At 41.6% G+C, this 25,499-nt stretch overlaps 1 protein-coding gene across 20 annotated transcripts in view; it reads left to right on the top strand.

Moving 5' to 3' along the window:
- The window catches only part of PPP2R2B (protein phosphatase 2 regulatory subunit Bbeta), a 440,017-nt gene that overhangs the window by 319,159 nt on the left and 95,359 nt on the right, over positions 1 to 25,499 (top strand). For all 20 annotated transcript variants that reach the window (XM_025447681.3, XM_025447676.3, XM_049102509.1 and 17 more), the window contains 3 exons: positions 15,104 to 15,201; positions 18,084 to 18,249; positions 23,893 to 24,005. In XM_025447681.3, coding sequence (XP_025303466.1) covers positions 15,104 to 15,201; positions 18,084 to 18,249; positions 23,893 to 24,005 — 377 coding nt within the window. The remainder of the gene's footprint in view (positions 1 to 15,103; positions 15,202 to 18,083; positions 18,250 to 23,892; positions 24,006 to 25,499) is intronic.

Genomic DNA, 25,499 nt, shown 5'->3' with positions numbered 1-25,499 from the left:
AACATTGATCATGTATGAAAGATGGGGCTGTGGGCCAGGAATAGCAGGTGAAAAATCAGTTGTAATCCCTGCCCTGGTAGACTTGCAGTCTTAGAGGGGAGACTGAGATTAACAATAAACACTCACAAATCTACAATGAAGAATTCTGGTAGATGCTTTAAAGGGAAAGAATAGGGTAGTATAGAGCAGTGTAGAGCGACTCTGACACAGGCTGTCAGAAAAGGTTTGTCTCAGTAAGTGCTGGTTAAGCTGAAATTTAAAAAATTAATAAATGTTAGCCAAGGGAAAGGGAGGAGGGAGAGAATAACTCGGGCAGAGAGAGTAGTGTGTTTGTAGAGCCTAGAGTGGGAGGAAGCATGGCATTTATAAGATGCTGAAAGCAAACTGGCTAGGCCAGAATGTAGGGAGATAGCAGGTCAGGGAGATGATTTAAGATGAGGTTTCAGTGGCAGGAAAAGGCCAGTTCCCAATGTTACCTTAGTGATAAATTACCAAAAGGTTGTATTTTCCAAAGGTTTTCTTCATATGGCTTCTGGTAACATTTTGCTTGGGTGAAGATTTGAGATTGTGGACAGTGTTAAGTCTGTAGCTTCGGTGTTTAATGGTTTTATTTCTTCTATGTCCTGATAAAATATTGATGTTTAATTTCTTCCAATGGACTTTGCGGGAAATGTCTAATGCATGACAATCTAGGCTAAGAACCTGCTGTGGCGTGTGTTGGATAGAAAGGAATTTTGCTACTGCATTTAACAGTTACTGCCTCTTTTGTTCCCTATGCTTTTCCATAACTCTCCAAAGGCAATAACTTAGGTTGTTGGAATCAGTATTTGAAATGTCCCCCAAAGTAGAGTACTTAGAGACATGGAAATATGTTCCTATTTCCACTTCTCTACATCTGCTGTGCTTGGAGGAAGTACTTCTGATTCTGAGATACCAATAAAGATGTTATCTATTGTTATCCTAATAGATAGGATTCTGTCTTCAGGGAACTTACCATCTAGTTAAAGAAACATCTCACACACACACACACACACACACACACACACAGGATACTGAAGCATTCTCTTAATATTTATACCATAATCCAGCATGAGTCAGGCCCAATAAGAAGATGCTAAATTAGTGAAGTTTTATATGGAATTTATCGGCAGAGCCAAAGATGAGTAAAATAGGACTTGTGCCCTTGATGAAATATGTTTCATTAAGGAATTAGAGCAAGTACATTCTCAGTTATGTAGCTATATAAGTACACGTGAGTAGTCCAGAGAGTTGGGGAACTGTGTGGAGGAAGGGATTATGTTCCAATCAGGGGAGCTCATGGAAGACTTCATGGAGTAGGTGACATTTGAGTTGACCTTTAAGGATTCAGGTGTTCATTTGGCTACTAAACACACTTTTTGCAAACCTCCTGAGTGCCAGTCCCTAGACTGTGTCCCTAGGCTAAAATAGTGAATAAGATCTTGGCCTCAGGGGCATACATGTCAGCAGGCACAAGTAATGGAAAAAAACATTTTAGGAAACATGAAATTGCCTCACAGTTGGTCAGCACAGACTATATCTGCATAGGGTCCAAGAGTTAAAGTAGCTCAAGTGCCAGGTGGGTGACAAGGAGGACAGAAGGTAAATGGAAAAGTTAAGGCTGAACCCAGAAGATCCACTCTGCCATGTTAAGAAATAAAGCCTATAAGTAACTATGAGTGAAAGATGAAGAAAGGATTAGGAAAAAAATTAATGACAGACAAATGGGAGTGGGGACAAGAAATAATAGAATGCAAAGGGAAAAGAAAAGGACCCAAAAGGCAGGTTGCAAGCATGGGCTCTCAAACTCCCTATTAAGCCTTCCAGACATTTCAGTTCCTGAGCCATTTCCCCATCTGAAAAATGGAAGAAGGGACTGAAATCATAGAGTCCAAGTGACACCTAAATGATATCGTGTAAAGCACAAAGCACAGATCCTGGCCAAAGTTGGTGTTCGATAAATGAGCCTGATAATATAGATTGAGGAAGAGAAGGCCTCTAGGGTCTAGGGTGAAGGATCTAGTCCAATGCCTGGCACGCAGTAGGCCAGCTCAGTAAATAGTTGCTTCAAAGAAAAACTGGAATATTTTTGTGGTATTTTTGTGAGACTGAACTATCTTGAGGCCAGGCGAATAGCTAGTTAATTTCAGCGAATCTTTTGCATGACAGTTGCCATCCTCTCCCTGTAGCCTCGCTGTAGTAAAAGAATGTTCAGCTAGAAAAGTTTTCCACTGAAGACTGACTTCCTGGCAGGAAGATCTACAAATCACTTGGAAAGTTCCTGGCACCATCACCTGTGTCTGGCTATTTGCAAAGTGTCTATAAATCTTCCACAGGGCCAGATGAGAGTGTGGGTTTTTTCTTTCCCCTCTGACAGACTTGTTTCTTTCTATGTGATATTAGGAATGATGGTGAAAGTTACCCAAGAAAGGCCATAAAGAGGTCAGGCTATCCATGTGGGAGTGATCTTGTAGTAGATCTAGCATTTTAAAGTGTCTGCAGGTGAGCAGCCTTCCATCCCTTTGGCAGACAGAAGATAATGGACCTAGAGCTCCATAGTAGCAGAAGGAATACATTTCTTTCTGCTGCTGAATTTGAAAGAAAAGAGAAGGAGGGAGGGAGGGAAAACGCAAAAGAGAGAAAGGGAAGGAAGGAAAAAGAGGGAAAGAGGAGAGGAAGACAAGCAGGAAGGAAAGAAGAAACAAAAAGGAAATCAAGAGGTTTTTCTTTGATTCAAGGTGGTCACATGGGCATCTGATGGGTTGGTTTGTGGGAGAAATTCTTGTAGTACTAAATGCTTTGAAAATCCTATTAAGTCTTTTATGAAGATAGGGTTTCCATAGCATTTTTCTTTCTGACCATCTTTTGGCTGTGGGTAGGAATTGAACCTGGGCAGATCGGATTTTACCTCTCACTGGTGGACCATTCCTGGGCACTGGCTTGTTTACTCATGCTTGCTTTCATTCATTCATACAGTAGTTCCAACTTAATCTCTTCTTCACCCTTCATTTTTCCTTAGCTGCTGAAATTTTCTCATTAGCCTATGTACATGCTGCTGTGTGTCTATGATTAAAAAAAAAAAAAAAAAAAAAAAAAAAGCTCTGTTGATCTGACTTCCCTTACCATCCCCTGCTTCATTTCTTTGGTAGGCTTCTCAATCAAAACTCCTTGAAGAGAAGTATCCACAGTCACTCTCTCCCATCTTCCTCCTCCTATTTACTCTGAAACCCACTCTCTGGTTCCACAAAACTACTTCTGCTGAACCACAGAAATTGTACTTGATGAAGTCAATAGTGACTTCCATGGTTCAAATCCAAAGGTCAGTTGAAGGCTTTTACCTTGCCTATCAGCAGTGTTTGGTGTGATTGATCACCCTCTTCTCTGCAATTCACTGGCTTTTGGGACACTCGGCTTCTTTTATTTTCCTCCTATCTCACTGACTGCTCCTTCTTCCCTTTTCTTGATTCTTCTCCCAACCTTTCAGATGTTGGGTGTGCCCCCAAAGTTCAGCCCTTGGCTTTCCTCTTGTTTAATAGACTCCCTGAGATTTCATCCAATCCCATGACTTTAAATATCATCTGAGATACTATTAAACTCCCAAGTTTATATCCTCAACTCAGACCCCTCTTGAATTCTAAACTCTGATATCTATCTCTGCGTATAAACCCCTCATACTCCACATGCCAGAAACTTTTACTATCTGGTCTTCCTCCAGAATGCCTGCTTCACCCACCAACTTCCCATTCAATGAAGGCACCAACTTCCCATCTCAATGAAGGCAACTCCCTCATGTCAGATGCCGAGGGCAGAAACCTTGGTATCATCCTGAATCCTTTCTTTCATACCCCATAACCAGCCCATCTGCACTTCCTGTCAAGGTGACTCAGTCTACTCCAGAATCTGTTTACGGTTCTCCACCTTCACTGCCAGCCTTGGTCGAAGCCACCCTCACCTCTCACTGAGATTATCTCAATACCCTTCCTGATGCTCCTTCAGCCCTCTGCAGTCTGTCCCCAGTGATACTTGTAACACGTCAGGCCATCCCACTCCTCTACTCAGTCCCCTCCAATGGCCTCTGATTCCATTTTTTCTCACTTTTTCAAAATCAGTGGTGAGAGGAACATAACACAGAATTTACCATTGAACCATTTTTATGTATACAGTTCAGTGGTATTAAGTACATTCACATTGTTGTGCCCATTTTACTTTTAGCAAAGACCAAAGTGCTTGCTATGGTCTACAAGGCTCTATATTATCTGAACTTCTCATTTGTATGACCTCATTTTTCCCTTATTTGCATGGCCCTGGCTACACAGGTTTGCTGACACATGCATCTTTCTCTCTTAGGGTCTTCTCACTGTCTGTTCCCTGTCTGAAGCACTCTTCCTTCAGATACCCACATGGTGATCTCCCTCACCTCTTTCAAGTTGGCTCAGTGGGGCCTATTTGAAATCACCCTATTTCAAATCTAAACCTCCCACCTACCTCCAGAACTCTTTTGATGATTATTTTTTCTCTACAAGTAGAATGTAGGTGCTGTGAGGAAAACTGCTTTATCTTTTATTAACAGATGTATACATTCAATTCCTAGAGTAGTGTTCAACACCTAATAGATGTGGTCACTGAATATTTTTTGAGTGAAAAATGGAATTATGAATAAATCTATCAACATGTAGTAGTTGTAAGACTTTTCTACATTTTATATTTTTTGTTGGTTTCTAAACTGCCATATGAACATGATATCAAATATAATGGATTTTTTAAATATCCAGTTTTCAGCGGATATAAAAAAGCAGTAGGGATATACATTAGTGTTTTTGCCTGATGCATATTTATTAAAGTTTGGGTCATGCTGGTGATGGAAATCAACACTTGTTTATGCTATCTTTCGCTGTTTACCTACTATGTATAAAGTACTGTATTCAGTGTTATAAAACATTATCCAAAAGAGGAGGGAGGAGCAGAGGGAGAAGGAGAGAGAATCTTAAGCAGGTTCCATGTCCAGCAGAGATCCCAAAGTGGGGCTGAGTCTCACAACCCTGAGATTATGACCTGAGCCGAAATCAAGAGTCAGACACTTAACCGACTGACCCAGCCAAGTGCCCGGGGTGTAATATTCTTTCTAAGATTTTATTTTTAAGTAATATATACACCCAACATGGGACTCAGACTTACAACCTCAAGATCAAAAGTTGTCTGCTCCACCAACCTAGCTAGGCAGTCACCTGGAGAGTAAATATTTTTTAATAGTCTTCAAAACGCCACAACTCCTGGCCAGAGAGAGAGAGAGAGAGAGAGAGAGACAGGAGAATGTAGGGAAAGAGGGGAAGAGGAGAGGAAAAGAGAGAAAGAGAAATACTGACTCATAGAATTGTAAATGACACATTTGGTTCCAATACTTTCTATTTTCTTTGCTAAAACCATTGAAGAACCATCATTGCATAATACCTTGTAAAATGTTAGCATCTTTCTTGTGTGTGACATAGAAATGTCATGTTTTGGGGGGGGAAATCCAGCTCTTGTCCTACTACATTCCTCTTTCATTCTTTAAGTCCATCTAGATTTTAGCTCACAGAAGTATTGATTATTCAATTTGTTCTTTAGAAAAAAATAGATTTCTTGAATACAGGCATATGGATGACATGTGAGTTACCTTAAGTTTTATTAGTAACTTCCTTTTGCCTTCTAGGTCAACTGTGGAGTTCTTACTCTCTGGCTCAAAGAGTAAGAACTGTAAAGTTCTTACTCTATGGCTTAAAAACACCCTTCCATTATAGGGTGTTTGAACAATCCTTCTCCAACATTTTTTTCTTTTTACCATATACCTATTTACCACTGCTTCCCAGTCCTGTAGACTGAAAGCTTCTTGAAGGCAAAGACCAAGAGTGTTTTGTTTATAGAATATACCTGGCACCCAGTCCAGTGATGTGCACATAGTAGGTGTTCACTAAGTAGATTCCTTGCATTTCAGACCTGTTTGCTCCAAATCTGTTTTGAGGGTGTCATTGCTACCTCCATGCCCTCTCCTGGTACCCTCTCTTCACTAACCCATTTGGTGTTTTCTCTTCCTGTGATTCATAGGACCCTTATATCCCTGCCAATATGACAAAGGCTTTGTAGGCTTTTTGGTGTTTATTGATCAATCTACATGGTTCTAAAGTCATAAAATACTCATTCCAAAATAAGAATATCCCTCACACCCCTTAAAATGTGTTTCTTACATTCATCCAGCAAAAATGTTTTGTTTGTTGATACTCTGTTTAGGGTTATTCTCTTTATGGTGGCCCACTTTGGTGTTGATTCTCTTTGTCTGCTGTTCAGTGATTGATTAAAGAAAAAATTTGAGAAGCATCCATCATGTATTAAGACATTAAGCTTGGCACCAAAGCTTCAATGATGAATATGTTCTTTATGGAGTTTACAATTCAGAGAGTGATAAATGCATTTAAAATGGTTCTATCACTGTTGTAAGCACTAAATGGTAAGTGGTCTGTTAGGAAGCAGAAGTATGGGGAGCAGTAGAGGTGCCAAGTAAGAGAGGATCTCCTGGTTTTGGGAGAACACATACAAGGCTTCCCTAAATAAGTGAAATTAGATCCAACACATAAACAGGGGATGTTTAGCTCCCATAAGGCAGGTGCATATCTTCTGACTTCAGAGCCTCTGGCTCTGGTCAAAATTTTTGACCAAAGACATGCCTAATGAACTCCACATTGTGTTATGTGTTATGTTTGGGTGGCACAAGGCCTGCCCGAAAGCTCCTATGGAGACCCACAGATGTGATGAATTTCCTCACTTTAGACCCAGAGTCCCACTAACTTTGGGGTCCATGCTAGATGACCCATGTTATATAGATAATAAATCTGAATGATGGACAGAGTTGGCATTGCCTAAGCAGTTAATTACTCCTCTGCTTTCTGAAAGAGGGGGTGACAGATGGTAGATACCTTGACAGCAGATTCCACTATAAACCATGCAGGCTTGTATGCAAGTCTGGACTGCTACCAATTTCCCACTGGATTTTTCTGTATTTGGAGGACTTAGAATTTTTAAAATGACTTTGCCCCAGGTTTTGCCCCCACGACAGGAATGTTCTTTCTTCTCAGCTTCTTTGTGGTAAGAACTTGTATTAAATGAAAGGCAGTCTCCATCAACCCACATGTCTTGGGTCGTCCCAGACCCGGCTAGTGCTGGGGATTTGGTCAGTGTGAGGAAGCTGTGTGCATTTTAGTAGGAACAGTATGGCATTCATTACTCACTGGCTTCCCACCATCTGGATTTTCACAGCTCAGGAAGCATGGTAGGCTCCCTAGACTTAGTGAAAGAACCTGGCTCCTAAGGAGAACATGGCTCAGTCTCTCTGAAATCATAATTTTATAATGGACACCATGATAAGTTGGAGGTAGGGGATGCTTCTATCCCAGTAAGCTGCTTTCATATTTGAATGGTGGAACAATACCATTTCCACACGGAGAAAGATGGGGAAACAAACCACCTCAATGCTGGGAACTAAGCAAGTATGAAGGAACACTGATCATGTGATAAAGTGACATGAAAAGTGTATGAGAGTTTAAGCACAGATGTTGCAAGACAAAGAACCATTTTTTTCCCAGTTCAACTTGTATTGATAGTCTAGCCCTGTGCATAATGTATGAAGAGAATAAAGACAGAAAGACATGTTTATTATGTATGCATTTAGATACAAATAACAGAAAATCTAGTGAGCAGTGGTTTAAACCCCTTGGTATCTATTGTTTAACAAGTTCAGACTCTTGTAGGCTTTTGCAATTCAGTGATGTCACCAAGGACATTGTCCCTTTCTTCCATCTGTCATATTCAGTATCATGGCTTGTCACCTCATGTCAGATGATGGCTGCCACAGCCTCACCAGTTGTGGCCACATAAAATCAAATGCAAAAGCAGTGGTATGGGGGGCAGTGCCTGGGTGGCTCAGTCAGTTGAGCATCCAACTTTTGGGTTTGGCTCAGGTCATGATGTCGGGGTCATGATATTAAGCCTCACATCCCATGTCAGGGCTCCATGCTCTGTGGGGAGTCTGCTTGAGATTGTCTCTCTCCCTCTGCCCCTCCCCCTGCTCACTCATGTACTCTTTCTCTCTCTCTCTCTCTTTCTCAAAATAAATAAATACAATCTTTAAAAAAATAGTATTATGCAAGGAGTATGTAAGTGTAGCCAAAAGGTTGCTCCTCACTTGATTCCTTCCTTTAATTCAGGGAGGAAAACTTGTTCCCAGAATCTCTGCCTCCTTGCTCCCCAGCAGACCTTCCTGTGTGCCTCACAAGCCATGTTTCAGTCACATGGCCATCCCTAGATACAAGGGAGGCTGGGAAGCAAGAATCTGGATTTTTCAGCCTCTATAGTGGGAGACAGGCAAAGAAGAAAAGCACCAGGTGGGAGCTGCTGAGAGTATCTGTCACAAGACATTACTTGCCCTTAGTATGCTTGGTCTACACCGGCAGGCTGACATTGAAACAGTGCCCACTTTCCAGCACTGGGCTTGCAATTACATAGGAAGCAGCAGTTGTGATAAGTTCTTGGGAATTGGGACTATTGGACCCTTCCACCTGCTTTCTTTCGTATAGGAGGAATACCAGTGCCAGATTGAAGTTAAAACCAATATGCACAGAATTAATTACATTCAAATGAAAGGAAAAGGATTCAGTATCTAAATACCAGACAGTGGTTGGGTGACAAAGGAATCAAGTCTGGATCAGTCAGAGAGTGTCTATTACACACAGAAGGTTAGGATAGCAAGCACATGGCATGTGTACTGGCCATTGCCATACCCATGCTGGACATAACCAGTTGATCTCAGCACCTTCCCACCAAGCCCAGCATGATATCAGAATCCTTCTCACTGGGAAGCTCTTGCCAATAAACAAAATTCGTGAACAAAATTAGATCCACTTGTTTTCACTGCTCAGTGCTTGATATTTACTACTTCTGTCACTTAGAACTGAGCTCCAGGAATGTGAGAAATAGTACTGAGTTACAAAGCTAATGCTACTACTGAACTAAGGGCTGAAACATAGTCCTGTTTCATTACCAAGAAAACTTTGAATTCACAGGCAGAAAACTTAATGCATAAACCTAGTTTGTGATGCAGGCTAACAAAGGCATATTGATGAGTTTAGTTTCCGGCCACTCTAAAAGCAGAATTTTAAATAGTGATACTATCTAAACAGTGAGATTAAAAAATAAAACCTTTGACTCTCACTAGTGAGAAATGAGCATTGGTTCCCACTTGAGCCATTTCTATAGAAGCCAGCAGTATTAAGCCTCTGTACCTTCACAGTGGTTTTGACATTTGGAAACTGTTCTATATCATGGTGGTGGTAGTGGATACACCTCTATACCCACTGATCCAAACCCATAAAACTGTATGGCACAAAGAGTGAATTTTACTATCTGGGAACTTAAAATTTAATTTAAAAATAACTCTATACCCACTGATCCAAACCCATATAACTGTATGGCACAAAGAGTGAATTTTACTATCTGGGAACTTAAAATTTAATTTAAAAATAATTTTTAAAAGATTTATTTATTTATTCATAAGAGACAGAGTAAGAGAGGGAGAGACATAGGCAGAGGGAAAAGCAGGCTCCCTGCAGGGAGCCCGATGCAGAACTTGATCCCAGATCCCAGGATCATGCCCTCAACTGAAGGCAGATGCTCAACCGCTGAACCACCAAGCTTCCCTAAAAAGAAATTGTTTAAAACGTCTATAGAATCGCTGAGATAAATGCTAAAATCTTGTATTCAGTTTGAAAACCAATTAAAATTGCTTACAAGTTAAAAATTATTCAAGATTGATGGTCCTGATTTAAAAAAAAATTAGAAAATCCTGAAAAACTTAGAAAACGAACTAGGGGTGGTAGAAGGGGAGGAGGGCGGGGGGTGGGAGTGAATGGGTGACGGGCACTGGGGGTTATTCTGTATGTTAGTAAATTGAACACCAATAAAAAATAAATTAAAAAAAAAAAAGAAAAAGACTATAAGAAAAGTTAAATCATTAACATCCTACACTAGAACATCATTTTGGACTCTAACAACAGACTTAGGCCTTTGACTATTTGCCTGTGTGTGTGTATTTATAGGAGTTAATTATTATTTTCCAGGGAGTCAGATTATAAGAGAAATTTCATTTTATATTTTAAGCACCATCTTGGTATTAATGAAAGTTTTTATTGAATAAATGAAAGTGTATATTGCTTTACCAGTTAAAAGTATATTTTTAAATGAGAATACCTTTTAAAAATTGCAGTCATTGCACACCTACTGTTTTATTGCCCAATTTTGTTTGAATTTTACAACATATTAAAATTTTTCAACAACTAGGCCATTTGACACAATCCCAGTAGCAGAACTTGGGCATATCTTATTGGCCATAACCAGACTTCATTTTATCCCCCTATTTTGAGATGGAAAATATACTGTAACACACTATTTCATTTATCAAAACTTACCAGAGGAAACCTCTTCTGAGAAAATGGATGCTGACTTTGGGCCGTGAACCAGAACCTGAGAAGGAGGCCACCGTTTTCTGTAGATGGAGGGAGTAATTTTAATTCCTGCTGGGAATCTGTCTTCCCTGTTTATTTAATGAGCCACAAAAGCATTGCCAATCTAGCTACAAGCCCCTATGCAGTGACCACAAAGGATACACATGCTGCCCCCTGCCCCTCACCACGTAGCGCAGGACCCATTGCCGATTAAAGCACTTCAGCCTGCAAGTGACCTCTCAAATCACTCTCAACACAAATTTTCCATCAACTACCTGTATTCCACTGTGGCACCTGTTTTCTGTCCTGGCTGGCCACATCCTCATCCTCATCCTCACAAAAGACGCAGACAACTCTGCCTAGAGCCCATCTTACCATCTGGAAGAAAGCCAAGAATTGAGTGAGCAGAACTGGCCAGCTGATATAAGCAGAGTAAATGACTTTATAGTATTATCTCCCAAATGTTTCATAGATGAAAGATAAAACATTTAATGGGCTTTGAAGGCTAAATTGCATTACCTTCTCATTTGAATCCCTATGATTGATGCAGAGAGGCCAGTGCTTCTGACCTGGTCAGTAAGACCTTGTCCCACCAGAGGATCTGGGTTTAGGTCCTCTCCAGGTTTAAACTGAGCCATCATTTGATTGAAACAGTCACCGTGCTCTTTGGGTTGTCCATCGCCTAATCGTTGTGCTCAGCCCAGGCATTGTGTAGGCTCCAGCCTAGTGTGGTACAGTGAGAGACGAGGGCATGTGCTGGCGGTTCCCTCCATTTCTTCAACCTAATCACAAGCATTTAAAGGCCACGTCAATTTCTATTATTCAGGTAAATGGAGACTTTATGTATGAATTTACTAGTTTGGAACCTTTGTAAGATGCAGAGATTGATTTTAGAAAAGAAACACTCAGTCTTGGCAGTGCCTATTGAACTAGAAATGGGGTTACCAGGCCACCATCTTGTGGAAATTAAATCAGCACAAATAAATGTGGAACAGGGCAAACGTCATACCTCCCAGGGTTTCCTTTTAAAAAATCACGTTAACTACATTTGACCTCCATAACTGTTTTTGGCCTCTGGTCTTTGTTTTTAGTCAAAGACAGGCACTTTATCTACATCTCTCTGGAACAGAGGGAAAAAGCTCCAGTTTACAGCTTTTTATATAATAATATGACTGGGCTCGGCATTTGATAAAATGAGTTGTCACATACACATATCATTTAAAGGTGAAAGTTATGTTGAACTTGATGAATTTACTTCTTTTGGCCATGATCTCAGATGAAGTTTTTGTTTCAGGCTTGCTAGTTGATTATTATCACTGCGTCCTCTCTATACTCAACCAGAGTTATTTTGTCCTGAGCAGCATGGGTTTTCTGACTTCAGTTGCTCTACCGAGAGCCCATTGCAAACCAGAGTATTTGCATCAGAAGTTTGAGTGTCCTTAAATTGGAATGTAGGGTGATTCATGAGGTTTGCATCAATTATTAAACAGTCATAGATGAAGATCTGGAGCAGTGGATGGGGCCCTACAGTATTCTGGTTACACCTACTGGCTTAGCAGTGATAAATGAGTCAGGAAACATGAAGGTTCAAAACAGGTATTAACTCGAGCTGCAGTGGCCTGTGCTCTGAAGAGAGGTAGACAATAGCTGGATATAAACAACCTAGTATACAGACCAGCCCACTGGCAGGATTAAAACAAAACTAAGGACTTGGCAAGAAGACTAAAGAATTTGAGAATCCTGCTGTGCCAATCACCTTTTCCTCTTACAAGGTTCTTGAGGGAGGCATAGCACAAATAACTGTAACACCTAGAAAATAAATGGGTCATGTTTATTAGCTGGGGCCATGCCTGGATCCCTCATAACGCAGAGTTTGAGTAACACCAGCTTGGATCAGGTGGCTCAGCTGTGAGCTGGAGTCCGACCTTGTTTTGACCTGTGCATCTCTGAAAGGGAGAGTGAAGACGTTTTCTCAGGGAGTCTGGGCAAAAAGACAAATGTGTATGTCATCCCTGGAGAGTGAATTTTGTTTCTGTTGGTGTGATGTTTTCTTGGAAACTGAGTCGGAGACTGACTTTGGAAAATGGTGCTTAATTCTTCCTTCTGATTCCTAACTTCAGTAACAGGGAAGGCCCATCTTTTAGTTCCCAGTGCACCTTCTAGAACTCTGGAGTCTGTGTCAACATTGCTTCTAAGAGGAAGGGTCAAATGTAGTTAACGTGATTTTTTAAAAGGAAAGGTGCAGTTAGGCTGGTTGTTGACCTAAAGACATCCTAAACGTGACTCTGGTAACCTGTCCACCAGAGAGAGGGGGTCCTCCCCACCGCTCCCCCTTTGTTCCCCACCACTCTTTCCTTCAGGAGGTATTTATAACTTTAATAGTTTGAGAGCTTCCGCCTCCTACTGAGGTACCTGACAGAAGCTGCCACGTCCACTTTAGGTTGCACGCAAGTCAGGAAGCTTCGTGGATAACCCCATTGTCAACCCCTCACTGAAAGGCCAGAATCAGTAATAAGTGTTAGAAGTGTATCCTAGGGCTCAAGTGCTTTTCCCAGGGCATCCTGAGGCAGCTGCAAACCCTGCACAGCCGCCTTCTCTCCTCTTTACATGAAAGTGCTTTGCTAAGATACATAAACTCTAACAAAGGAAAGTGGCGTCATAATTCACTTGAGGTGCTGGCTTCTCAGCCTTGCTGGGCTTGCTTACTCCTCAGTGAACACTCATTCTAGAAATGAGCTTCCAAACTTACATCAGGAACCAAGGAACCGCCCAGCTTCAATTGGCTTTCCTTAAAAGTCGTATTCATTTGGAGGAATCTTCCTGAGTGGACAGACTAGATCTCTAGTTGAGATCATCCGTAAGGAATGGGGTGGCCTTTCCTGAAGAAAGACTCGATAGACCAGATGTCACAAACTCATGACTCCCAAACACATTCTACCCACAGGCGAGTTTGTTTTTTTGTTTGTTTTTTTTTAATGTCATGGCTTGGGGGAGTAAAATAGTTGACAATATTATAAAATTCAGAGATTTTGCATAAAATCTGGATTTCCAGCTTCTTGTTAAAAAAAAAAAAATCTAGCAGCACGTGAAATATTTCATATCCACAAGTAGCCACTTCCCCTTAAGAGGAAGCTTTCTCCTTCACCTGGTTTACTTTGGGCCATGATGCCTCATGGCTCCACAGGGCTTTGAATTTGCTACCACTGGAGTCAGACACCCAAGAAGCCAAAACAGGAAATCATGAATTGTTCTTTTAAATGCTCCCTACTTGAGAGTGGCCTTGGCTTGTCCTTAGTCTTTTTACTTCTGCAAAGAGAATGACTATCGAAGTGTTTTTGTATGTAGAACGGCACTGTTCCCTGCAAAGTGGAGAATTTTACACTACTTACCTGAATAAATCAGGCATACAAAGAAAATCCTGAAATGATGATATTAAAGTGAGATTTGAGATTTGAATTTTTCAGGGGTAATTGCCTTCGTTTTCCACCTCACTGTCTCCCCTTTGCTTTCCTCACCTGGACATAATCTTCAGAATGTTCCTCTGTCAAAGGCCATAGTCATAATTCCCCTGCCTCTTGTTTTTTTTGTTGTTGTTGTTGTTTTGTTTTGTTTTTAAAAAACTCATTTGTACTCTGGGTAGCAATTGTTGGAGCCCTGCAGGGAAATAATTGCAGAGGAATTAACCTCTGACATTTTTCTAAAAATAGCCCTAATAAATCCAATCATAGGTAATTTACCTGTCCGTGTTGCTCCAGGGTAACCAGGGTTGAAGAAAGACCTGGCAGGCTGGCATTCCTTCAGCAATTATCAGTGATCTGAGTTCCTGGCGCCTGTGTATTTTCTTCATTCTGAAATAACAGAGTACAAATTGCCCTCTCCCCTCTGACCTCGTGACCCGGTTCTCAACATCTTGCTCCTGGGGTTGGAGTAAGGCCAAGCTCTTCCAGATGGGGGTGTTGGGCTCACCGGGGAAGAGGGAGCCTGGGTCAACCTGGAGTATTTGTGGTCAGGCTGAGTTTCTGCCTCCTAGCATCCCAGTGGTACCTTCCTGTTGCATCCCCACATCTGAGCTTCAAGCACCCCCAGCCCTGGTGCTTCACAGTCTTCAGCCTGCTTTCAAAAGGCCACAACTGAAACCTGTTTGGGGAAGTTTCTCTGTGTAGAAGGAAGGAGGAGGCCCAAGGCCCCGGGTGGGTAAAAGGTCCCCGGTTGGTAAAAATTCTTAAAAATCAAAAGCAAGAAGCAAACATTGCCATTTCCTGGGGGCATTAAGGAAAGGCGTTTTCTTTTGCCCCAAACAAATGGGTCTGTATGTGCTTCTCCTTTTGTCATCCCAGATGTTCCAAGAGCCCACGCTGCTGCCGTGTGGGCATCTAGGAAATTGCCTTTCTCAAACGCCACTCCTCGTGGCACTTAAAATATGGAGCATCAAATTCTTATAAATTCCACTGCAGAGACAAAGCCCAGAGCCCTTCAGTGTACAGAAAAGTATATCTATTATCTATCGTTTCAAAGTAAGTGTGCAGTTACTTTAATTGCCTTTGTCTTCTCCTTTTCAGCTGACATTATCTCTACGGTAGAATTCAACCACACGGGAGAATTACTAGCGACAGGGGACAAGGGGGGTCGGGTTGTAATATTTCAACGAGAGCAGGAGGTAAGTGGCAGTGAATGCAAAATGCCCATTTTCTTCTCTTTTTAAAGGAGGCCTCCTACTGTTCCTTAATCCTCATGTGTCGCCCTTAACCTTGCCTCTTTGCTGCTTTGCTCGCAAGCTAAAAACTGCCAAAAAGTCATTAACATCAACAGTTCCACATTCAGGCTCATTGAAAGCACCCGATGCTAGAGCCTAATCTTTCCAAACCTGGGTGTTGCACATTCAAAATGACCTCACTTCCCATCCGACCTGCAAAACACCATGGGTGCTGCTGAGCAGAGAACTCCTTTTTGACTGGGATTTCTTTTCCAGCCTTTGAAACGAAGTCTCCAGATTTCAGGTGCTCCTGCAGAATATGTAGGAGGGGGAAAAGATAGCTCTTTGCCAACAGATATGAAAAGGACACCTTGGGTCAGTGGAGAAGAAAGGGACAGTTCACCCTACCAAAGGGGGTGAGAACCCACAAAATAACATCTCAGCCATGCATGTGGCGTGCACTTTACTGTAGGAGTCATCACGGTCCCTGGAGCTCAGTGCTGTGTGCGTTTGGAGCAGGAGTTCCAACTTCCAGTGAATTGAATCTCAGAAAAGCCCATTTCCTCCTGAGACTTGGGTTCCACTAGGAATTGTTTCTCTTTTTCATATAAATTGAGTTTTTGGTGCCTGCTTCTGTTTTGTCAGAATGGAATTACAACCCAATCTGATTTCCTTGGCCTCCCCTGGCATGGTTCTGGGGCTTCCAGCAGGCCGGTGTGTGTTCTAGGACCTCTCCCATCTGTTACCGCCTGCCTCTGAGATTCACCAGGCCCAGTGCAGGGGGAGGCCCAGTGCAGGAGGAAGGTTTCGCAAGAGACTTCCCTAGCAATTTAAAGCCTGCTTTGTGCCTCAAAGCCATTTATGTTCCACCTTCCCTCAAAAAAAGGAAAGCCTCATTTAGAGGTGATATATTTGGTAATTGCACATTATTTGCAATTAATTTCTATAAGGGCATCGTGATCCCTCGGGGTTCCGTAGAAATTCAAGTGTTCAGCATTAAATCAGGCACCCGGCCTATTCCATTGGCCCTGGAAACACGAAAATGTGGTTGGCAAGTAGGAACTAATAGCTCTTCGTGACCTGGAATTTTTCCTGCTTTTCCAGAGCTGCTTAGTGCTAATTGGTCTGGCACATACTACACACACTTGACAGTCTGATTTGGATGGTAGCAAATCAACACACATAAATTTATTGTTAAGGTGGACTGGCTGTCTCTGTAGTAAGCAGGATATTAGCATTAAAAGTCCTTTGAAAACTGATTTTCAAACCTTCTTCCATTAAAAAAAAAAATCTAATTAGGTTCATAGTGATGATAAAGAAGAACCAGAGCAACTATTTAACATAAATTACCCAAGGCAGCATGTTGCCGGTCATATTCTATATCATGATTTCCATTAGCTATTTATGGATTTCACCTATTTAATTGACTGAACTATTTGGGAAGCCTGAGTCAGTAGCAGAAGGAAAGGGCACACGTTTTTCCAAAGGAGGAGGGTGGTTTTGTTCAATAAAATATAGACATGGAGGTTGGTAGCATACAGTTGAGTGTTCCGCTTTGCGGCAAGGCTTCGGGTTGGAATGAACGCGAAGCCTGAGAAAGCCATAGGACAACGTCTAGGGTCAGGCCCACTGCCAACTTGTGTGAGTGGCTTCTCAGGAGGCACACTCTGGGAGAATTTGCTCGTAGACCCTCAGCACCCTTGCAAACACACCCCACACTGGCCATCAGCACCATCACCCGTCAAATGGAATAAATGGAGACTTGGGTTTGAATGTTCAATATCCATCCAGGAATATGATTGTGTTTTTCTAATTGAGACTTTTCTTTAGAGTCAAGTTTCTATGACAAATGTGTGGTAAGACCTGAATTTGAATTTGTATGCGGTTTTCCAAAGCCTGAATCTGGAAGCGCTTGGTAATAATGTCCTGTAACACCTGCAATAAAAGCTCCCCCCCCCTTTTTTTTTCCTTCTCATCTTTCCCTCACACCCTCTTTGTTCTCCTTTCCACCCTCTTCTTACCCTTGTGCCCTTCTGCAGATCCTATCCTCTTTCATTCTCCCATCTTTTGCGTAGTTCCTGTGGTTCCACGCTATGCATAACCGGAGCTGAGGGGAAGCCAGAGGTAGAGTCTGACAGTCCTCCAGGGACTCCTGTGGCATCTCTGTGCCAATGTCTGTTTTGTCTCTTGTGCCACAAGAAAATGGGGAAGGGAGAGATCGGATGCCCAAATCTGTGTATAAGCTGTGTGACCTTGGAGAGGTCATTTTAATACCTCTGAACCTCTTTGGTCCATTTCCCTGCACTGCTTACCTCTCAGAGGTTCTGTGAGGATCCAGTGTGATTTTAAAAGGCCAGCAAAAGGTATAGATATCATTACTTTGGAGTCTTTGTGAGGGATTAATATAGGTCAGTGTGGATGTGGCTGTGGGATGGCTCCCTCCTAAGGGTGTCTGAGACCTCTATTAGGATGTAGAAAGAAAATATTAGAACTTCTCTTTATATGCATTTTTAAATCGTGTCCTATTTTGACATCTATTTCTATGTGTATTTTGTACCTGCTATATATTAGTGCAGAAGTTCATGCATATAATTTATAAATAAATAGATGTATATTGGAGGTGCCAGTTATGACCAACAGGGATGCACAATCAAATGCTGGGGAGGCCAGTAAGGTAAGATCAACTAGTTGCCATGGGTCTGCCCTCATTCTACACTGACGTGGCCTGACCAGCCCACCCAAGGGACTCTAATGCTGGAAAAAAAGAAAAAAGGAATTGGTGAATTTGCAGTTGGCTTATATGATTTCATTTCTTTTGTGTGTGTTTTTTTTTTCCCTTCCTACAGAGTAAAAATCAGGTTCATCGTAGGGGTGAATACAATGTTTACAGCACATTCCAGAGCCATGAACCCGAGTTCGATTACCTGAAGAGTTTAGAAATAGAAGAAAAAATCAATAAAATAAGATGGCTCCCTCAGCAGAATGCAGCCTACTTCCTTCTGTCTACTAATGGTACGTGGAGGTGACTTTGCCTGTTTGGTAATTGCAGAGATACAATCAGCAAACCATGTATTTCCATCTCTCTTGAGCTCACTTTTTGAGCTGTTGAAAAACTTTCAAACAGTATATGCAAGATGCCTACCAGAGTTCTCAGCACAGGGTATCCCCTCAGCACATAGCAATTATCCTTTTTAAAAATAATGGATTTATGACCAAATTATGTGAGACCCATTGTCCGTAGTTTTTGACTAGTGCAGATTATTTCCAGGTGTTTTTAGAATCTGACTTCCTTTCTTAAGATTGACTAAATGTTATTCTGGGAATACAGTTCAGACAATTCAACATGCCATCCCTGTGAGTTGGGCATACTGAATCAAAATTATTAGTTCCTGGATGTATTTGGGGGTTCGTAAAGGAAATGGCTGTGTCTCTCTTACACCATCAAGTTCTTGGCCGGGAGCACAGGTCAAGAAGACAGGGGGACCTACCAAAGAATAGACCAAAAAGTGATTTCTTTCTCTCTGGGTCCTTCCGTCCTCTTCTTATACCATTTGTTATTATAGGGGAAGTTGATAGAAATAGGTCAGAGAGAGAGGACATTAGGGGTTGAACAGAGAGCCAAATTCCGTATTTGTTTGGTAAACTTTCATGCAGTGAAATGACCTACCCTAAAGGTTCATAATACCCTTGCTGAAAGAAGCCATCTATGCTCAGAACAATTCAGAGTAAAATCACATACTAAAGGGTGCTAATTGAATAGCATAACAATTCAGAGGATTAGTGTATAAAAATTGAAAACCCGCTACCAAGCTGGAGAGCACTTCATTTCATCCCACATGTGAGTCTGCCTCAGAGGGATATACATTTAATATAAGTCAAGAAGGCAGGAATTTGCTTTTTACCTATGCCCAGCACTGACAAGGCCATGCTCACATGTATATAATATGATCAGATATATATTAACGTTTTTAAAGACAGGAAGCACACAGAAAGATTTATGATTAATTTTGGACCATGCATGTTGAATGTCTTGTAGATTTTGTTCCTTTTATCATTTTTTACTTGCTAAGCTTTTACAGTGAGTATTATGTTAATCTTCTGAAAAGAAGGGGAAAAGTTTTTAAAGCATATGAACTAAAACTCCCTTGATGACAAAGCCAGTGTACAAACTTGAACATGGGCACTTCTGAAATAGCCAGTTTAGGGTTATTCAAGCATGGCTTATCGCAACATGACCAGATCTCCACTCCTCTGTTTTTTAAGATTCTCAGTAATTTGATTGTTTCTCAGAACTGTATGTATTGTTCACTTTACTTTTTTCAGCTCAGATTTCTTGAAAGCCAGACCACATGCATGTTTTTCCTTCTTCTTCTTCTTTTTGTTTTTTTTCGTTTTGCTGTTGAAGTTTTACTCAAAAGCCCTGTGTATCCAACGCTTTAGAATAAAAGAGACTTCTGATGATGTTGACTTAATCATTTCAGGCAGTAAAAGTGTCTGATTATCGTCTATGGCTAACTTACTTTATATTACAAAATTTACCCTATTGATTATTACTATAAAACCCAAAGACTTATTAAGTGCTTTGTGGGGGGGATGGGATGGCAATCATTGAAATGCAATGAAGATTAATTATATAGCATAATGTTCTGTTAATTGAGTTTTTAAATAGTTTTTTGATTAACAAGGATATTATCTTCCCATTTGGGATGCTATTTCATATGCCAACAGCATCTCAAAATGATTCTGAGAAGAAAAATTCCCATGTTCTTCTGCGATTTTCTTTTTTGTACTAATATTGAGGTTGAGAATTCCCCTTAAGCCAAATAGGTTAACATGCAAAAATTAATGAAAGACAATTGGAATTACTGTACAAAAGAGAAAATGAAGATAGATGATAAGATTGTGTTTAAAAGCTGCCACAAGTAATGATAAACTATTCAGAGAGCCAGCCAGAAAAAAGAAAAAGTCATTACTCATAGTAACAGCCACATGTTCCTTAGACTTTTTTATCCACAAAGCTTCAAGATACTAAGTCAAGAAAAATTGTGTGATAATAAAGTCGAGAATGACTCCAGGCAACCCAGCCATGGGGAATTGGATTGAATTTGCCATCAATTATCTTTAAAAAAAAAAAAAGTGCTTATCTCATTACAGTTTGGGGCAGTTTTTACATTCTGCTAGCATATATTTTCAACTTTACCATTTTTCATGAAAAATAAAACCAACATTCCATTGTGAATCAGTACTTTGAAATTATTTGCCAGGTACAAACACGTTGCTTTACCTAGCTTTCTACTTCTATCTTAATTCTTAGGATGAGAGGGAAAGGGAAATGATTTGTTTTGTGAGCTATGAACGTAGTGTGTAGTTCACCGTAAAATTTTTTTTTAGAAAATACAAGGAAGCAAAATGAAGATATAACAAAGTGTTTACACCCAGAGAGAACCAGTGTTGATGTCTTTTAAAGAAAAAAGCAGAGACATGGATAAATAGATAAATCTTTTTGCTTCTTAACAAAAGTGGGATTATTTGATAAGCTGTTCTGCAACAAATTTTTTTACTTAATAATATAACACTTAACAATAGTAATATCTTCCTAGTTGTTAAATATTCTTCTAAAATATCATCACATTTTCGATGACTGCATAGCATTCCCTTGTATGAGTTTTCTATAATTTGCTAATAAATCTCCCATTATTCAACCTTTAATTATCAAGAAATTCTTATTCTTATAAATTATATATTTATAGGAGTAGATGTTAGTATGGATAGGATCAGGAAAAAATAAACTATGCAGCATATTACATATATTAAGTTATATAATTATATACATAAATATAATGAAAGGATATTTCATTCAAAATTCTTATAATACTTTATCTAGTGGAATTGAGGAAGGTTTTCATTTATTTATTTTTAACTTTAGGGCTTATTTTCAGTTTTTGCAATTACATTTACCACTTGCATAATAAAAGGAAATAAAATGAGAAAATACAAAATCTGTACATGCAGTATCCCTATTGAGGTTTGTACTCTTCCTGCCAAAATGTAGAGAAACAATACTGCAAATGTCTCTGCAAAATGTTAACAAGGATAGTCCCTGACTAGAGGGATTATAGTTGATTCTTGCCCTTTATGTTTTACCTGTGATATCTCTATTTCTCTGTGTAGCAATGTATCATCCATAATAAGAGAAATAGAAGAATTGCCAAATGGGACAGGATATATTCCAAAGCCAAGCAATAGAAAATATTTGGTGTTGAAAGTCCCCTTTTTGTGTTGTTCTGAGTCACAGCTGACCATCACTAATCCAATGACTGTATAAAGCAGAGTCTCTGCTTCATTTTCTCACCCTACAATACCGGGCATTATGCTGCAGTGTGTCCAGAGAGGGTAGGACCAGAGGCATGTTGGTGTATGGGTAGGAAGTTCAGAATTCAACTCAATGTCTCAGGAAAGGCTTCCTTGCCTTCTTTCCCAATACAAGCCGGGGGGAGCACACAGTTCAGAGCACACAGATCTTACATTTAGCAACCCAGCAGGTGTGCCAGCAGACATGACCAGCTGGAGGAGTCCCCAGATAAGAGGAAACAGGGGTACTTACCTGTTAAAGTAGCCAGATGGTTGCTGAAAGCCCACTTCAGGAGAAGGTGCATTTCAGACCTCCGGGAACAAGGCCTTTGGTGAGGAGGCGTGGGAAGGAAGATGAGGTGGTGAAGTGAAGGAGAAAAGGAACCCTAATAGAGGCTGGGGGAGGGGTGGCTCTTCTGCCCACAGTGTTAGGGAGGAAACAAAATGTGCTGACGTCACCCTGGGATGAAACTGTTGCTGTCAGAGCAACATGTTATTATCAGAGAATAGTCGCCCACTTTGCTAATTCTAATAACAGCTGCCCTTTGTCAGCCAGTATTAGAAGGCCACCCGTGTTCAACACCGTACACAGGGTGTTCCGTGTAATCCTTCTGAGAGCCCCGTGGGGAAGACACTGTTTGCCCCAACTTAATAATAAAGAAACCAAAGCATAGAAAAGTTAAGTGTCTTTATTTGTGAGGTGGAAATATTTGGGACACATCCTAAAATGTCATTTGTTGCTGCTCTGAGGTTCAAATTGAATTAGGCATTCTGTACTCTTTCTCCTGATCAATCGGGTGCTCCTGTCACTTGAAGAAACTAGGCACCTACTACATGAGAATCCCAGTCATCAGCCGCTTGGCTGGCTGGAGTGGGAGTGAGGGTGTGGCCCGAGCTTGTGTGGTTCCAAAGCCTACCCTGTGCAGGCACAGAGGAAGGTACAGAGGAGGTATTTAAGGAAGGGGCCTTCCACAAGAAAAGCTAGAGGAAGTACAAATAGTGAAGGTAGGACCTGTTCGGCAAAGCCTACAAGTCACATGGCCCCCACATATGATCTGATTGGCCCAAACATGTTTACTTAAAAAATGGGATCAAAAGCCTACAGGTGAGGCATGCCATCTCCTGCCTCCCAGAGCCCCCAGCCCCTCGCACTCATTCCCCTGGACTGCCTCACCCCTGTAGACATTGGAGATCTTGTCTTGCTTTATTGCTATGGAGAATGATAGGTGTCAGCTAGTGATATAAAGCTCTGGAACAGTACACAGGTGAGAAAGGTAGTTTCCAGCTGGAGATTCCAAGGAGAGTGCGAGGGGAAAGGAGCATTTTGATGAATGTTCTTACCATTGTATATCTCTGAGTATCGCTAGCAAGATATGCACTGTAGAGATAGGATTCATTCATTCATGCACCTAATATGTATTGAACATCCACTGTGTCCCAGGCACTGTTGTGGATGCTGGATGTGTAGTGATGGACAACACAGAATCCTGCCTCCAGTGAGTTTCTAGGAAGGGAGACATAAAAAAGCCTATATCAGATAGAGAGAAGCACCAATATTTTGAAGCAGGAGGAGCAGGCGAGAGAATGGTGGGGACGTTTTGATGTAGGTTGGTTAGGAAAGGCCCCTCTGAGGGTGGGACTCACACAGAGCAAAGGGAAGGAACAAGTCACATGAAGAAGAGGGTCAAGGGCTTTTGAGCAAAAAGCGCAGCTAGTGCAAAGTCCGAGGCAAGAGTGGAGGTGACGTGTATCGGGGGCCGTGAGGAAGCCATGTGGCTGGAGCACAGGGCAAAGGAGGCAATCAGTGAGACCAGAAAGGGTGAGGAAATACAGATCATGGAATACAGGTCATGGTCAGGGCAGTGCTTGTGGGGTAGACACTGAAATGGGGTTACCTACCTCCCGAGGTTAGGGTACACATTAAATAAATTGTCCAGGGCAAGTGCTGATAATATAGTTACACAGCTAATTCTGTCCATGTGGCTCCTCTTATTCAGTGTTCAATAAATATTTTTATTGAATGAACCAAAATAATGGTTAAGCTCCATATTTCATAGGCCATTGTCAGGAAAACCATTGGTCTGGGTATAATATGGTTTTATTTTGAAACATGAGCGCTGCCTCCAGACAAATGAGATTTATGCCCTGAGCCCTTGACTCAAACCAGCGTCGGTAGCATGTCTCCGGTGCTCATCTCCACCTCTCCCTGCTTCTCCACCCCTCTCCACCTGCCATCCACACATAGAACACCTTGACAAGCTTGTTTTCACTGTACTTTTGATTTCCTCTGGTTGCCCTCCACAGATAAAACTGTGAAGCTGTGGAAAGTCAGCGAACGTGATAAGAGGCCAGAAGGTTACAATCTGAAAGATGAGGAGGGCCGGCTCCGGGATCCTGCCACCATCACGACCTTGAGGGTGAGCCCTGGGGCAGCTTTTGCCACCATCTTTCATTTGTCTTGGCCACCAAGCGCAAAGGAAGGGCCCCCTGGTGTGCATGGGCTGGGTGCTGCCCTAGGATGCAACTGGAATGTATGAGTGAAGGGGATGAATCAGAGACTTGACCTGAGTGCATGTCCTTCCTTTATTCCCCTAGGACTGGTCTTCATGGCCACCACCATGCCTTACTATATTCTTAGCCTCTGCTCACGTTTCCTAAAATGTCTTGAGCGTCTTTTGTACTCAAGGTCCAGGGGATGGGACTGCCCATATGGCAGGTTGGGGTTTTGTGATTCAGGACATGAACTTCTGCATGTAATGGGCCTGGGTTTGAATTTGGCCACTCACCAGAATCGCCTATAGTTGCTTAACCCTCTTGAACTTGAGCCATGCAAGTTATTTTTAGTTTCTCTGTCTGTAAAACAGTGAACCTCATACTTGGGTGAAAAGGTGGTGAGGGTGGAAAGCCCTCCTTCCGTGGCCAGTACTCAATATGTGATCTCTGCTATTAATCTGAATAGCTCCCTTCCTGCCATCCAGAAACACACAGTCCAGTGAAGGGATTTGTAGGTCTAATATAAAAATGCTTATGGCACTAAATAGAGTAAGATAAATGCAGAGAGTGTCAGAGAGTTACAGTTTGATCAAAGGAGGAAGAAATTATATTTGGCTCTAGGAGAACCAGGAAAGGTCTCTTAGGAAAGTGATTGTTAAAAATGGATTTCTAAAAGCAAACTTTTAAGGGAAGGCTCTCCAGATACAGTTTAAAATGGTTTAGGACTTGGTGGTGAATTTAGGTTGGGATGTGTTTAACATGAGCACAAGGGCAGGCACATGTTGAGACCAGCCCTAGCCCCAAGGGACTTTCAAAACTGTGTCAAATAGGGCAGCCCCGGTGGCGCAGCGGTTTAGCGCCGCCTGCAGCCCAGGGTGTGATCCTGGAGACCCGGGATCGAGTCCCACATCGGGCTCCCTGCATGGAGCCTGCTTCTCCCTCTGCCTGTGTCTCTGACTCTCTCTCTCTAGCTGTGTCTCTATGAATAAGTAAATAAAATCTTAAAAAAAAAAAAACTGTGTCAAATATGTGCTTTCAGATACCAGCTGCTTTACTGAAGACCAAAAACTGAGAAGGGAGGCAGTGCAGTGCATGTGGGGAAAAGAGGTTGTCACTCTAGGGTTTGAATGATCAGTGTGTGCCTGATTAGCTCACTTGTTTATTTGTTCATTAATTCATTTGTTCCACTCTTTATTCAGCAGGTGCTTTAAAAAATTATTTATTTGAGAGAGGGAGAGTGCATGAGCAGGGGGAGGGGCAGAAGTAGAGGGAGAGAATCGCAAGCAGACTTCCCACCAAGCACAGACCCCAATGCAGGGCTCAATCTCACAACCCTGAGGTCATGTTCTGAGCTGAAACCAAGAGTCAGACACTCAACTGACTGAGCCACACAGATGCCCCCAGCAGGTGCTTTTTGA

Source organism: Canis lupus, chromosome 2, assembly GCF_003254725.2.
Source record: "Canis lupus dingo isolate Sandy chromosome 2, ASM325472v2, whole genome shotgun sequence".
NCBI classification, from domain to species: domain Eukaryota; kingdom Metazoa; phylum Chordata; class Mammalia; order Carnivora; family Canidae; genus Canis; species Canis lupus.
The sequence above is the reverse complement of the archived record's forward strand: the minus strand, read 5'-3'. Positions and strand labels throughout refer to the sequence as shown.